Here is a 14,669-nt window from a genome sequence, read left to right as displayed (position 1 = left end):
CAAACCCGGGCCGCGGCAAAATAAATGTCGGGGCAGATCGGCAATCGTCAATTCCAAATACGCATTATTTTGCAGCAATATCTACAGCGAATACAAATATACTAGTCCATCAAATATCCTGAAATTTTAATGAGATTGGCAGATTAATAACTGCCAATCTTTTGTTTTGCCCAGGCCATGTCTTGCCTACCCATTTTACCGGATGCCGAGCCCGATTGAAACACGCCTTTCCTTTATTATTATTTTCGTAATAACTTCGATTTGAAACAAAATTACCCCTTAATTTTTGCAATTTATATTTTCCTTCCCATAAGGATAATTTATGCTAAACTACGTTGAATTTGCCTCGGTAGTTCTTGAGAAGAAGATTTTTAAAAATGCACCCCCCTTTTTCTACAGTTTCAAGGTTTTCTCCGCTTTGAATACAGATCGGACTTTAATTTTTGCAATTTATATTCGCCCTCCCATAAGGATACGTTGTGCCAAATTTGGTTGAAATTGGATAAGCAGTTTTAGAGAAGAAGTTCAAAATGTAAAAAGTTTACAGACGGACAGACGGACAGACGGACGACGGACAAAATGTGATCAGAATAGCTCACTTGAGCTTTCAGCTCAGGTGAGCTAAAAAGGTCACTGTGACCCTCATATGGGGATATGAAGAAATGAGGATGCTTACATAGTAAAATAACTAAACGTAACTTTGTATTTCTTAAGAACAATATTTCAAAACATTTTCACTATATCTTTTAGTATTTTTGTAAAATTTCAATTTAAAAAAAAACTGATCAGGACTACCTTTTTTTCAATCAGGATCAGTTCAAATTTGATAAACTGCAATTTTTCTGAAGTTGTTCATTTATTTTAATTTCTTTTTAAAACAGTATTGTTGATTAGTGCTTTATGTGACTATTTGTTATTATTTGGATTTTATCCATAGATCTAGGAAATGAAAAGAATAACAATATAAATTTTCAGAAACATTGTTTTCCTTAAAGTGACACGGTGACTCAAAATAGAATTTCTACTTTTTGTTTACGACAATGGAAATCAGAAGAAGGTTTGACGCATCATTAGTTATCATCTATCAGTTAACAAATAACAAGTCTTTAAAACTCATCCGAAAAATGCATATGTAAACAAAGCGACATTGGACATTGTGTCATTCATTTTAGTGACACCTGATTGCGTTTACTGTCTAAAAATAGTTACAGTGGAATTGACACATTGAAAAAGAATTTGAATGTGAAGCTATTCAATGTCTGTGGTAAGCAATATGCATTCATAGAGAGCGCATCTTAATAAATATATAGTTCTTAAAGACATTAGGTTTCAATGAGAGGCCACTGGCTCATGATATTTGCCACGCTGTAATATTAACAACCTCTGCGCTTGCGTGGCTATGAAGTGGAAGGGAAACTTAATATTTTTGTGTTGGCCCAATGCTTAATTCTATTTTTCTCTTTTCAATTTGATTTATTTACTTTTGAACACCATAATTTTTCATAAATTCACCTTTTCATATTTTAAATAAAAAATGTGGAAATCGTATAAAAATTTGATATTTGCTAAATCATGAGTTTGTGCGCCACCATGTCTCTTTAAAAGATTAAAGACTTGAACAGAACATCTTTGGCATGTTTGTATTCATAATTATATTACACCAAATGAGACCAAAATTAAAGCTTTAAAATACCCTATTTGCAGTCATAACAATGATTCCCATTTCATGAAATTCAAAAAATAGAAAAATATTTCTAAAATAATTGAAAGTCAATATTGGTCTCTGTTTGTGAAATGGTGTTTCATTTAAAAGTTCTTTATCGATCCATCAAATAAAATATTGGTGTGTTGAGGACATTAGATGTTGCATTTTCATCTGTTTTACAGACAAAACTAAAGATGGAAAGTCTATATACAAGTAGTTCATCAATTAGAATGTCCTAATGGGACAAATACCCCCGCAAGGCTAATTTAAAATGGGACAAATAACTGAATTGAATATTAAAGGTTATGTATTATGTTTAGTTAAATTTGGCCCATTGATTTTAGAGAAGGAGTCAAAAATGTGAAAAGCTTATAGACGAATGGATGACAGACAACAGGTGATCAGAAAAGCTCACTTGAACCTTCGGTTCAGGTGAGCAACTGTTGAAAAATAATTCTAACAAGATATCTGTTAGCCAATGCTCACTAGTGATACCCCCGATCTGATGTAAATATGCAAAACAAGCAAAGTCAACATTTAACAGAAAGTTGGAATACGATTGGTACAAAAATACAATCTACAATATGACATTCCTAAACAAATACTGTGTTAAAATTTCAAGTATCTGCGATAAATAGTTGCTGAGAAATCTTTGAAGAAAATTTGTTTGAAAATATAGGCTAAAAATAAACAAAGTCGTCATTCAACAGGACAGACAGACAGACATACAGACCGACATGGGTAAAACAGTATCACCCCTTCTCCTTCAGAGCGGGGGTATAAAAAGAAAACAAATGAACTTAAATGAACACAACTTACAGGGTTTATATCTGATAGGAAACCACCTGGAACTTCTGAGGGATCTTCTGGGTTCTTATGGAAAAATCTGAAAGGAATATACAGATGCTCTCATATAAAGTTCTCAGAACATTTTTCATTCATCAATAATTTCCTGACAATCTTTAATTCAATATATTAAGTTATTCATCCAATGTCCAACTATACTCTGTCCCAAATTTCTGCTTCCAGAACTTTTTGCATAATGTTTTGATGATCAACAATACATTTGTGCCAAAACTATAGTCTATCTGCTAGAATGAAAAAAGTCAAGATTTTCTGATTTGAAATAGCCCCTCCACTGCTTCAGTTTTTTTAAACAGCACAACCAAAAATAAATGTCTATGGAGATATTGCATTGCAAATGACATGAAAAGTACCAGGATGATACTGTTGAAAAATTGAACGAGGTGTCCAGTATTTCTGAATATAGTAAAGATGTCAACGTTTTCCATTATAAATGTCTGTAAGAAATTTGTTTTTGTTCATGATTATTTCTGTGGTTTAAAATAGATGTTTACATGTGCAAATATGTTTCCTTATATGAACCATAAGGAAAGTTAATAGTTCAATTCTGTGTGAACTCTTTTTATGATGACATAATGATTTCCGTACGCTTCGATTTCTTATCGCTTGACGGTTGTACTATCGTAAAAACACAATTATATTAATGATTCTGGAATATTGCATTGATATGGCCATTCTCAAATGTAAGTACACGTATGAACAATGTTTAAAAGTGCTGTTTATTTTTTAAATGAATAGTCAATGAAGAGTTATTGGATTTCCCCTTTGTATCAATTCAAACTGTACTTCTTTTACAGATATGTGAATTCTTATTAAATACTTCAAATACAGTAACAGGCAACAAAAGCCAGACCTAATGAATACCTCAAATACAGTAACAGGCAACAAAAGCCAGACCTAATGAATACCTCAAATACAGTAACAGGCAACAAAAGCCAGACCTAATGAATACCTCAAATACAGTCACAGACAATAAAAGCCAGACCTAATGAATACCTCAAATACAGTCACAGGCAACAAAAGCCAGACCTAATGAATACCTCAAATACAGTCACAGACAATAAAAGCCAGACCTAATGAATACCTCAAATACAGTAACAGGCAACAAAAGCCAGACCTAATGAATACCTCAAATACAGTAACAGGCAACAAAAGCCAGACCTAATGAATACCTCAAATACAGTAACAGGCAACAAAAGCCAGACCTAATGAATACCTCAAATACAGTCACAGACAATAAAAGCCAGACCTAATGAATACCTCAAATACAGTAACAGGCAACAAAAGCCAGACCTAATGAATACCTCAAATACAGTAACAGGCAACAAAAGCCAGACCTAATGAATACCTCAAATACAGTAACAGGCAACAAAAGCCAGACCTAATGAATACCTCAAATACAGTCACAGACAATAAAAGCCAGACCTAATGAATACCTCAAATACAGTCACAGGCAACAAAAGCCAGACCTAATGAATACCTCAAATACAGTCACAGACAACAAAAGCCAGACCTAATGAATACCTCAAATACAGTAACAGGAAACTAAATCCAGCCAAACTTCAATCAGACTGGCTCATCAGGAAAAGTGCATATGTATAGAATATCACACTGTTGTTTTGATCACAGCCCTGGTATCAGCCCGAGCAGTTGGTATCGACCCAAGCTGGAAGGGCTTTGGTAGATACCATTCGAGGGCTGATCAAAACAACAGTGTGATGTTGTTTTAAAAATCATATATCATAAGTCAAAGACGTTTATTCAAATTCGAATTCTAAATAAGGAATATAATTTATCATGAAGAAGCTATAGATTTTTTTCGGATTTACAAAACTCATTCCTTTTTATTCTATTTTATATATGTTAAGAACTGTAAGAGTTGTCAGACTTTGTTGACAAACCATTGTTGTTTGAAAGACAGTAGAAGGGAGTCTATCATCTGAAATGAAGCACTAGCTATCTCCTAGAATTCAAAATTATCGAGAGAGAAACTTCCATCCAAGGCAATGTCGTAATAAGTCAAAGTCTTTCACGGGGATTTCGTAAGTTTCCTGTCAGATTCTATTCATAAAATTCCTACTGTTAGAGCAAGGTGTTTGAGAACGTTCAAAAGAACGTCCATTATTTTTACCACTTAATTTTTCCAGTCTAAACTCTGGTTTCCTAAAATTAAATCTTGTTCCATCCTTCTCTCTATCCTCCATAATATAAATGTTGATTGATATTAAATAAAGCGTTCTATTGTTCTGAATACACAACCATTGTGTAGGTTACCTTCCCTTGCTTAGATACATATCACTCTTCAGCACTATTTTTGACATATTATTTTTCAATTTTCAGCAATAAATAAAAATATTAAGACGTGTAAGGTTATGCTTAGTATTATTTATTTGTTATTCTATTGTTATTACACAAAATAGTCTTAACTTAAAGCAAAGGTATTTGGGAAATAACAATTTTAAATTTGAGGGCAATACACCCCCTTGACGACGGGCTGAGACAGAGAAATATCAGCCCCGAGGGCGATACAGCCCTAGCTTCCAGTTGCTGTCTCACCTTGTCCAAAACACATATATGATATCAAATAAAGGCACATAATGTACTCACAATCTCTCGTAGAGCCGGACCTCACACACGAGTGGGTCAGACACCCAGTGTATGAAACCCTTGGGTTTCTCTGTGTCGTTTGTCTTTTTACAGGAGGCCATGACTTCAGTCACGTTTCCACTGCCATCCTGAAACAAATAAACAATGTGCTGAAATCATATCAACACTGCCTTTGAATCTTCCTACACTGTGCATTTTCTGGTTGTTTGGGGTTATTTAACGAGGCCGAGTACAGAACGAGTACGCACGCTTTCGCGCAGCATTTCATTTTGACGCCATGGCGTGATAGTTTCAACTGCAGATATACAGCGAAGTTTGTTGAAAATAGCTCGTTTGATGCTTAAAATTAATGTTATACTGTGGAATGAACATATATGTCTCGAAGTATAAGTATATTTGGGCTCGGGTCGAAAACATGAAGAGGATTCAGCAAGCCTAGCCCTCTGTCACGTTTTCTTAACCCGCGTAGATATAGCTTAATTCATATATTTCAAGACAGTAACCATGTATTTTATATTAATGACCCTTAATATGTGATGTTATATATCTTTTTATTACTTAAATATGTCTTAATGTTTTAATAATACTATATAGATCACATTTTCCGCCTTTGTCATTAAAAATAACCATTATCTGACGAATCTGGGAAATTGGGCATACAAAAATCAACTTTGATAAGACCCCTGGAACAAACCAGGAGGTAAAAGGTTTTTTTTATTTGACCATTTGATGACTTTTAGCAATAACTTTAATATGTAGAACAGAAAAAGAAATCCCTAGGGGAGAAGTTTTAAAAAAATGTAAAAAAAAGTGCAAAATTGATACATTTCATGCAAAATCCCATAGGGGCCTATGTTAAAGATTAACAAACTTTGAGATGACCCCCTAAACAACAGTGTGGTAAATGTCTTATTTTTTAATCTTAAAATAATAATTATATCAGTAGAAATTCATGTAAAAAATTTCATCCAAAAATCTAGGGCAGAACAAATTAGACCCGGCCTCGTTAAGAACAAACTGAAGTTAACCCTCTCTATAATGACAAACCTTCACATTTTTCACTGCTATGAAAACATAGTCTGGTTGCTTGGGGTTATTTACAAACAATTTGAAGAACTCTCTTTATAATGACGTACCTTGACAACTTTCTCTGCTGTGAGGACATAGCCGGCATGCCTCAGCCCCACAGACTGATTCTCCGCAAATCTCTTATAGTTTTTGTCAGCACTCTAAAAAGATTATCAAAATTTGTTAGATCTCAGTATGCAATTTTTATCTTACATTAGTTCTCAGATGTTGTCAGAGTGTCAGTAATCTATAGAGTTAGAGGCTCAATAGTTGTGGCCATTTTTAGACTGTATTGATCTTCTTTAGAAAAAGAGCTCTACATAAAAATAATGTATAGGAAAATACAATTCAAAAGGTAAAATATATGGATTTTTTCTTGACTGAGTAATAGTTTATATACACTAATCATATCTTAAAACTTTAGGTAGATCTGGGGATTAAGAGTTTGTTGACCCTCCAGCAACCTTGATAAAAATCAAAGGCCTGAAGGCCTGAGCGGCGCATCACATTGAAGGTAGCTATAAAGTTAAATATCGCCATTCTACACATGGGGAAGGTGGCGCGCTTTTCCTCATTCAGTTGGACATCGTCTTATTCGTTTTATCAAGTGATAAAATACGAAATCTGCTCCTAGCAATAGGAAGACAGCAACTTACTCTCATTTCAATATAAATAGTTTATATACGAAATTATTACATTTTTTACCTCCGATATTCGAACAATTAACGTCAAAACTTTTAAATTGAAGTACGAACTGTTGTTATGCAAATTGTCTCATCGGTTGACTGGTCCTCTGTCATTATCGTACGTACATCGCATTGCAGACATTGTCAGTCTATAGCAGCTGCGTATTAATCTTTGATTTGTTCTTTCATTGATGTTGATGTTTTTTCAATATGTAAAGAGATATCTGTTGTAATGATTTGTTGATATTTTTAAAACGAATACTGAATATATGTTCCTGTTTGAAAATATGTAACAACCAGAACGGCACTATATATTTATTGGCGCATTGATACTTGAGTTCAATGACACCGCTTGTATAGAAGCGGAGAGAAGTGAGATGACAGCAATGAGGCTACATCGCTGATAGCGATGCGCCTCAAAAAAAATTAAGTACCAGTTTACATCATACAAATTTTTCTTACAAAATTTGTCGGTTCTTGTCAGCACTCCGAGATTTTCAAAACTTTCTTTGACTTCAGAACCACTACTATGCAAATCTTACTAGAGTACTCATCTCTACTCAATTGCCAACAACTGTCATCTTAGAGCCATCATGTACCTCTCTGTAGTCGGACTTTTCTATGTAAATCACTGGTTTGAAGCTGATGCTGTGAGATCCACGCTTTTCGTCCGCAGGGAAGTTTGGTACCGTCAGTGATGTAGCCTGGTCCGGCGGAAAGTTTGTGATTGTCACCTTAAGAGGGTCAAGAACAGCCATTGCTCTGAAATTTGTGATAAAAAGAAATTATGTGGCAATTCGACCTATAAAGTCAAGAGAACATTTATTCAACTGAAACAACTTCTAATTATTTAAAAATAATGACAGCTTAATTGTGTAATTTTAATGATACAGATGTAGCATGAACCACACACAAGATTAACAAAATGCTGTAAAACAATTTTTATTAGCTAAGTCTTTAATTCACAAACTACTGGAAATAAACTGGATTACAGCGACTAATTTTCGCCTTCAAACCTCATCTACATACATGTTGTTTCATGTTTTTAATCCATAGGACAAAGACTCATTCGCAGTGAGAAATACTCATGACAACGAGGCTCTCACGAACCACGCAAATTTTCTCACGAATACAAGTTGGTGTACAATTCTAATCATACAAATAATCTACATCTCTTTTTGTCATCGATAAAACTCAGTTTAAACCTCCATCATATAAAATTTCTCATGGAGCCTTCAAAAAGAACATTACATGGCTGGTAACTGGATAGATTGACCTAACGGTAGAATGTTGTTTACTAGCTGAAATTTTTTTTTGTTAACACTAGATAGAGAAGTTCTAGATATGATGCTGTTTATTGGTGGGTTTGACTGACCTTGGAGCTGTGACATTGAGAACGTCCCTGACACAGGACTCCAACATGGAAGGGTCAATCACAGTCTGAGCCATGGTCACGCCCACCTGAAACAACCAATCAAAATCATCATCACATCTACTTTATCCAGTCAGAGTTCATTACTGGTCCAACAAACAATCATTTTTTGTTTTTCATTTTTGAATGTCATAATCCTGTTTTAAATTTTAAAACTTCAACAAATAAAAAAAATATTAGATTAAAGGTGTTAAAATCAAAGAAAAAAAAATTGAATCAATGATATACAAGTCTACCATGGTTACTGGGGTACATTCGAAATGAGAAACAAGACAACAATAACAACATCAACATAAACATCTCATATTTAAAGAATGTGGTTTGAAGATAACCATTGGTGATGTAAAGTGTTTGTCTCACCTTGGCACAGAACAGATTGATGGCTTCCGGGGGGAACCCCCTCCTCCTGAGGGCGGTCAGCGTGAACAGTCGGGGGTCGTCCCAGTCCCTGAAAGAGCCACAGACTGTGTCTATAAATACGGCAAGTCTGTGATGTTTAGCAATGACTCATGTACAAAGTACAAAATGTTTAATCCAAGGTTACACACATACATGTGATCCATAACTATTTCTACTCTTAGATCAATAACAACTTGATTTCATTTCAAAATTAAAACACAATTCAGTACTATCCATTTATCTTTTTTTTTGGTCTCTTTTCCTCAAACAATTCACATCCATCATTGATTCAGATGCAGTGATGCCTTTTTCTCTTATTTTACTCTTATTTTACACACTGGACTCACTGATAAGTTGTGAACTCTCTCTCTCTCTCTCTCTCTCTCTCTCTCTCTCTCTCTCTCTCTCTCTCTCTCTCCTACTTTACTCACCTGACGTAACCTTCGTTGATAAGTTTGGCGATCTTTCGCTTGGAGACGACGGCGTAGTTCAGATTTAGTCGACCATACTCCCACTGTACTGGACAGTACACATCCAACGCATTACACAGCCAGTAATACGACGACCTCCTAAAACAAGAGGAGTTTTACTTTAAAATACAGTACAAACATCTTATTTTTTAATAATATAAATCATGAATTGTCATTGTTTATCGTTTTCTTATTCGGAATTTCAATTTTTTATATCAAGTTATTTGATGCCAAAAGAAATAAATTGACCTAATAAAAAATATCTTCATGTAAATGTGAATTAATGTAACATGTTGATCGATTTGTTGTTATGAATAAAGGATTTATCATTGAAATTTTAAGATAAATTTCATCCATTACCGGTATTTATAAGTAAAAGATAACCCTTTTTCTTCTGGATTGTCTACCTTGATTGGAACTCTTTTGTGCAGAGTGAGTGTGTGATGTTTTCTATGGAGTCACACAGACAATGTGTGTAATCATAAGTTGGGTAGATACACCTGTAATAAAATCATGAACTGTCTCAAACAAATTTAAACATCTTATAGACAGACATAAAAAGGACATAAAAGCTAAAGCATGAATTCACCGATCTTTATTCAACCACAACTTAAAGGGACTTGGACACGATTTGACTGAAAATTTTCAAATTTCATTTTCCATTTTCAATGTTTATACTGATAAATATAGAGGTTTAAAATGCTATGTCAAAATTTGAAAGTCAAATATCAAGTTATAAGCAAGATACAGAGTTCAAAATTCTTTGTTTTGTAAACAAACTCGAATATTGTCATTTTTTACATATGTGTTGTATTGGCTATTGGCGTAAGTTTCAATCAAATGCATCTTTCTTTTGTTGATAATAGTATTTATGAAGATACTGAATTAGTTTAAATTGTTCTTACTTGTCATTTTGTCAAAGAAATGAGAATTCTCTTCATTACATTTTTTGTAAACAACTATAAGACTCGAGCTTTGTTTACATAACAACCAATTCTTACCTCTGTATCTCGCTTGTAGCTTGACTTTAACATTCAATATTTTGGTCAATCATTTAAATGCACCAGTAAACCATTTTATACATAAAAAATAAAAATAAAAATTTTGATAAATCATGTCTAATTCCCTTTAACATATTAACATTAAGCATAGTCGACATTAAACAGGAAGCTGGCATCCAATTGGTACACAAATATATCCCACAATATGGCATGCCGAAACAAATACAGGTAGTGTGTTAAAATTTCAAGCATTGGCTATTTATAGTTGCTGAGAAATCTTTGACCAAAATTTGTTTGAAAATTTAGGCTAAAAATAAACAAATTCATCATTTAACAGGAAGTTGACTTCTGATTGGTACAAAAATATATCCCAGGATATGGCATGCCTAAATTAATAGTGTGTTGAAATTTGAAGCATCTGCTGTAAATAGTTGCTGAGAAAAATGCGATAGAAATATTTGTTACAGATGGACAGACAGAAGGACAGACAGTGACACACAAGGGTAAAACAGTATACTCCTTCTCCTTTGGAGCGGGGGTATAATTACCACTTGTCCCCTGTTGGTGGTGTTGGTGGTAGGGGGTGGGACTTATCTGACATACCACTTATTCCCTGTGCGGTGGTGGGGGTGAGACTTATATGACTTACCACTTGTCCCCTGTGCGGTGGCGGGGGGTGAGACTTATCTGACTTACCACTTGTCCCCTGTGCGGTGGTGGGGGGTGAACTTGATTCTGTAGGCCACTGGATCCTTCTTTCCCTCCTCTAGAGTTGTCTTCATCCTTAGAGTTGCTTCCCCTTCTCCAATCTTTCCATTTTTCATATCCTTCATTTAGATATAGCCAGAATAAATAGTATTACCAGACAAGTTTAAGTAGAGTGTCAGTATTAGATAGATGAATATAAAATCACTGATGGCACCTTATACATGAGGTACACTTGCAGTACTTATAATCTGTCAGCTAGGTTATGTAAGTTTTCTTCAAGTTATAAAAATATAATTTTTACTATAACTTCCTTGTGTCAAACATATAACTTAAAGCCATAAATGTAGTAAAACGATAATCACTATATCAATCTTACAACAATAAAAATTATCCTTTTTAATTGATACCAATATTTTTTTCATTCATACCAATGCATTATTATCACAATGCATTATTGAATTCATATCAACCTTAGCTTTGAATAGATATCAAAATAAATCAAGTTTAACTGATGAGTGTGCAGTGACACTGTCATATAAATATTTGAAAACTCCAACTACAATAGATGTATCTCAATCATTCATTCACTCCTTTAACCCCCCCCCCCCCCCCCCCCAAACCAAACATGCATAGAGTGGTCCGATTGACAGACCACAACCTGTGGGGGATCCTCTATAGGGCAGCCTATCCATCTCATCCACTATCACTCCCATTCCCTCCCCAACTGTCAAAGTCCAACCTCAACCTTCAACACAACCCCCCCCCCCCCCTCAAAGACTAACAGATTGTGACCTACTTCAAACAGCTGCAGTGACTCCTCTATGGGGCGGTCCCTCCATGGGGAGTCCGGCGTATCAAACCCCTTCAGATCCTCAGACTTCATGTGACACACGTAGGCGTGGCCACGCTTGATCAGATCAACAGCGTACGCGTAAAGTTTGTCAAAGTTGTCCGAGGCGTGGGTCACCTGGAATGGCTTGTACCCTAAAGGAAAACAAGTTAAAATAATTACAGCAATCGATGTAACAGAAGTATTGTTATATAACGGTAAAAATAATTCGATTATGTTTTATTGAAAACAAATCTAACAGCTTGTCATGCTCAGAATAAACAAAAAATTCTAAAAGATTCTGGACAATAACATGTACTATACACAGTGATGGTGTACTGAAAAAGGGCTTTAGAGTTAGTAAATGTTTGGTAAATCTTTTATACCATAATTTGCTGAATATAATTCATTGTGTATATTTGGGTTTCAAATTTGTGAAAAAAGTAGTTTGGGTGTATGATGCTCACTAACACTGTTGACAAAAATGTTAAGGTGGTTCAGGGTAATGGGGAAAATTTTATATTCAGGATGTGATGTTTCTGATGCGGATTTTTTAAAAGTCTTGACTTTCTGCATAGCGGTAATCTTCAAACATCTTGAAGGGCTGTGGTATGCTAACCAGACCAGGCCTGATATCGTAATCTTTTGCACAGATCTATTGATAACATCTGTAATGGCAGCCTACAGGGAGATGGTGAATGCACAGCTCTGATTGCCAAGTAAACAGTTTATATTAATTTTACAAGGCTATTTTAATTTAATTTATCTAGTAACGAATAAATAAGGGCAAACATTTTCTGCTAAATACGCCCAAACAATAATTTAATGTTTTAAAAATGTGGTAAACAAACAGAGGTAATGTTACTGATTAACTTGGTTCCGGTACTTTAAAAACCTATTTCTTGTGCGCATATAGCTGGCAATGCAGAAGAAAAATTTGCATAAAATGCCATACTGGACTATCGCTAGAAGACTGTCAAGCATGGCTCAATGCCTTAAAAAGTGTCAAAATTCTATTTGGGTGTATATTACGCACCCCATTTCTCGCAAAGAAGTTTTCTAGAAAAAAATGTGTATTATATTTGGCAAATTACGGTATTCAAGATAATGGACATCATCTTACCGAGCCACTCCACCATGTTTTTGATGGCAGTGAAGAATTTCTCCTCTTCTTTCTCAGGGTTGGTATCGTCGTATCTCAGATACGTGTTTCCGCCGTGCTTCTACAATGTCAGATTCATAATAACATGTCAAAATTGGTATCAATACAAAAATGGTTTATATGGACCAAATTGACAATTAAAGCAATATGAGCTGTATTTTTTAGAATTTTATTTTGTTGCAAAAACCTGCTAGTATGATAAGTCTACATGTAACTTAAACTTTTATGATAAATAAGGTTTGAAAAAATCATTAATATTTGTCAAAGGAGATATTTCTCTTCTAAGGAATATATAGCAAATCAATTTTTGTACAGGACGACAATAATTCAATTTTGCTCCAAATAAGGCTTCTTAACAGCCTTTTCCACAAAAATATGGCTAACAGAAATTTAAATACTATGATATTTTTGTCATTTAGGTAGAAAAGAACATTTTAGTAAAAAAAAAATTCACCATGAAAAATGCAGCTCATATTGCTTTAAACCAATTTTGCAAAAAAAAATTATGAGTCACACACTATAAAGTCTCGTTTTTAACACACACTTTTTTTTCAGCCAAGATTTGAAAGTGTGAGGCGCTTGTTAAACATAGAAACAAAATTTTATTCCTTTTTTTTCAAGCCGTGATTCTGAATACTGCAGGAGAATGACTGCTGATATCATATGTTATGCAAGTTGCATGAGAGTAAACTAAACTTACTTTGTCCAAATACCTTATTCTTAATTTTATTTCCACATATTTAAAGAAACGTTTCTTCACAATGTTTATAATTTAACATTTATCAAATAATTAGAATAATTAATCAGTTAAATCATTTTTGTTGTTGTAGTTTTGGTTTTGATCGACAAACAATATTACTTTTCAGCATTTTGAATACATTATTAACACATGCATATTGATCACTTTTCAAAATTTTCAATTAAAAATTTCTTCTTTTTTAGGGGTGCATATTAAACAAAGGAACAGCTTTTTTTATCACCCAACTTTGGGAGTGTGTATTATACACAGGTGCATGCAATAAACAAGATTTTACGGTATAAACATGATAAATGTTGAATTCATTTTCATTTTGTTTTTATAATGTCTTAATTTTTTTTTTCAAATCTACTTTTAGCTTGAAAAATGAACCAACTTTTAAGCAGTCAAACATCTTTAATTCCATTATTTCATTAAAAGTTTTCTGAATGCCAATTCACACTGACCTTTGCATACCCAAAGTTGAAGTTGATGGCTTTGGCATGCCCAATGTGGAGGATTCCATTTGGTTCTGGTGGAAAACGGGTGTGAACCTGCACAGTGACAAAGGTCAGATTCTAATTCATCTACAGGTAATTTGTTATACCTCTAAGAGATATTGAAAAGCTTTCCAACATATGCACATTCCAAATCTCTGTTCTTACTTTTCTCCAAATCTCAGTACTTATCTTCCCACAATTTCAATTCTAATCTTCCATAAAATTCTGTTTTCACCTTCCCTTCAATCTTGTACAGATGATTCTGTAGTTATCTTTCCCCCATCTCATCGAGATGATTTTTACCTTTTCCCCATCTCATCGAGATGATTCTTACCTTTTCCCCCATCTCATTGAGATGATTCTTACCTTTTCCCCAATCTCATTGAGATGATTCTTATCTTTTCCAGTTTTTCCCAATTTCAGTGAGATGAATCTAACCTTTCCTCTTATCTCCGAGATATTATTTATAACTTTCCCCAATCTTATTAGAAACGATTTTTAA

General features: G+C 34.2%; 1 protein-coding gene across 1 annotated transcript in view; it reads right to left on the bottom strand.

Moving 5' to 3' along the window:
• Window positions 1-14,669, bottom strand: part of LOC105344564 (glutamine--tRNA ligase) — a 40,245-nt gene that overhangs the window by 4,268 nt on the left and 21,308 nt on the right. Inside the window, exons 9-20 of the mRNA XM_034451135.2 lie at window positions 14,135-14,221; window positions 12,893-12,992; window positions 11,737-11,924; window positions 10,929-11,059; window positions 9,639-9,731; window positions 9,193-9,330; window positions 8,723-8,810; window positions 8,306-8,391; window positions 7,530-7,692; window positions 6,313-6,405; window positions 5,177-5,304; window positions 2,525-2,591 (exon numbers count right to left, since the gene is read on the bottom strand). Coding sequence (XP_034307026.2) covers window positions 2,525-2,591; window positions 5,177-5,304; window positions 6,313-6,405; window positions 7,530-7,692; window positions 8,306-8,391; window positions 8,723-8,810; window positions 9,193-9,330; window positions 9,639-9,731; window positions 10,929-11,059; window positions 11,737-11,924; window positions 12,893-12,992; window positions 14,135-14,221 — 1,362 coding nt within the window. The remainder of the gene's footprint in view (window positions 1-2,524; window positions 2,592-5,176; window positions 5,305-6,312; window positions 6,406-7,529; window positions 7,693-8,305; window positions 8,392-8,722; window positions 8,811-9,192; window positions 9,331-9,638; window positions 9,732-10,928; window positions 11,060-11,736; window positions 11,925-12,892; window positions 12,993-14,134; window positions 14,222-14,669) is intronic.

This window comes from Magallana gigas, chromosome 4 (assembly GCF_963853765.1).
Source record: "Magallana gigas chromosome 4, xbMagGiga1.1, whole genome shotgun sequence".
In the NCBI taxonomy this organism is placed as follows: Eukaryota; Metazoa; Mollusca; class Bivalvia; order Ostreida; family Ostreidae; genus Magallana; species Magallana gigas.
The sequence above is the reverse complement of the archived record's forward strand: the minus strand, read 5'-3'. Positions and strand labels throughout refer to the sequence as shown.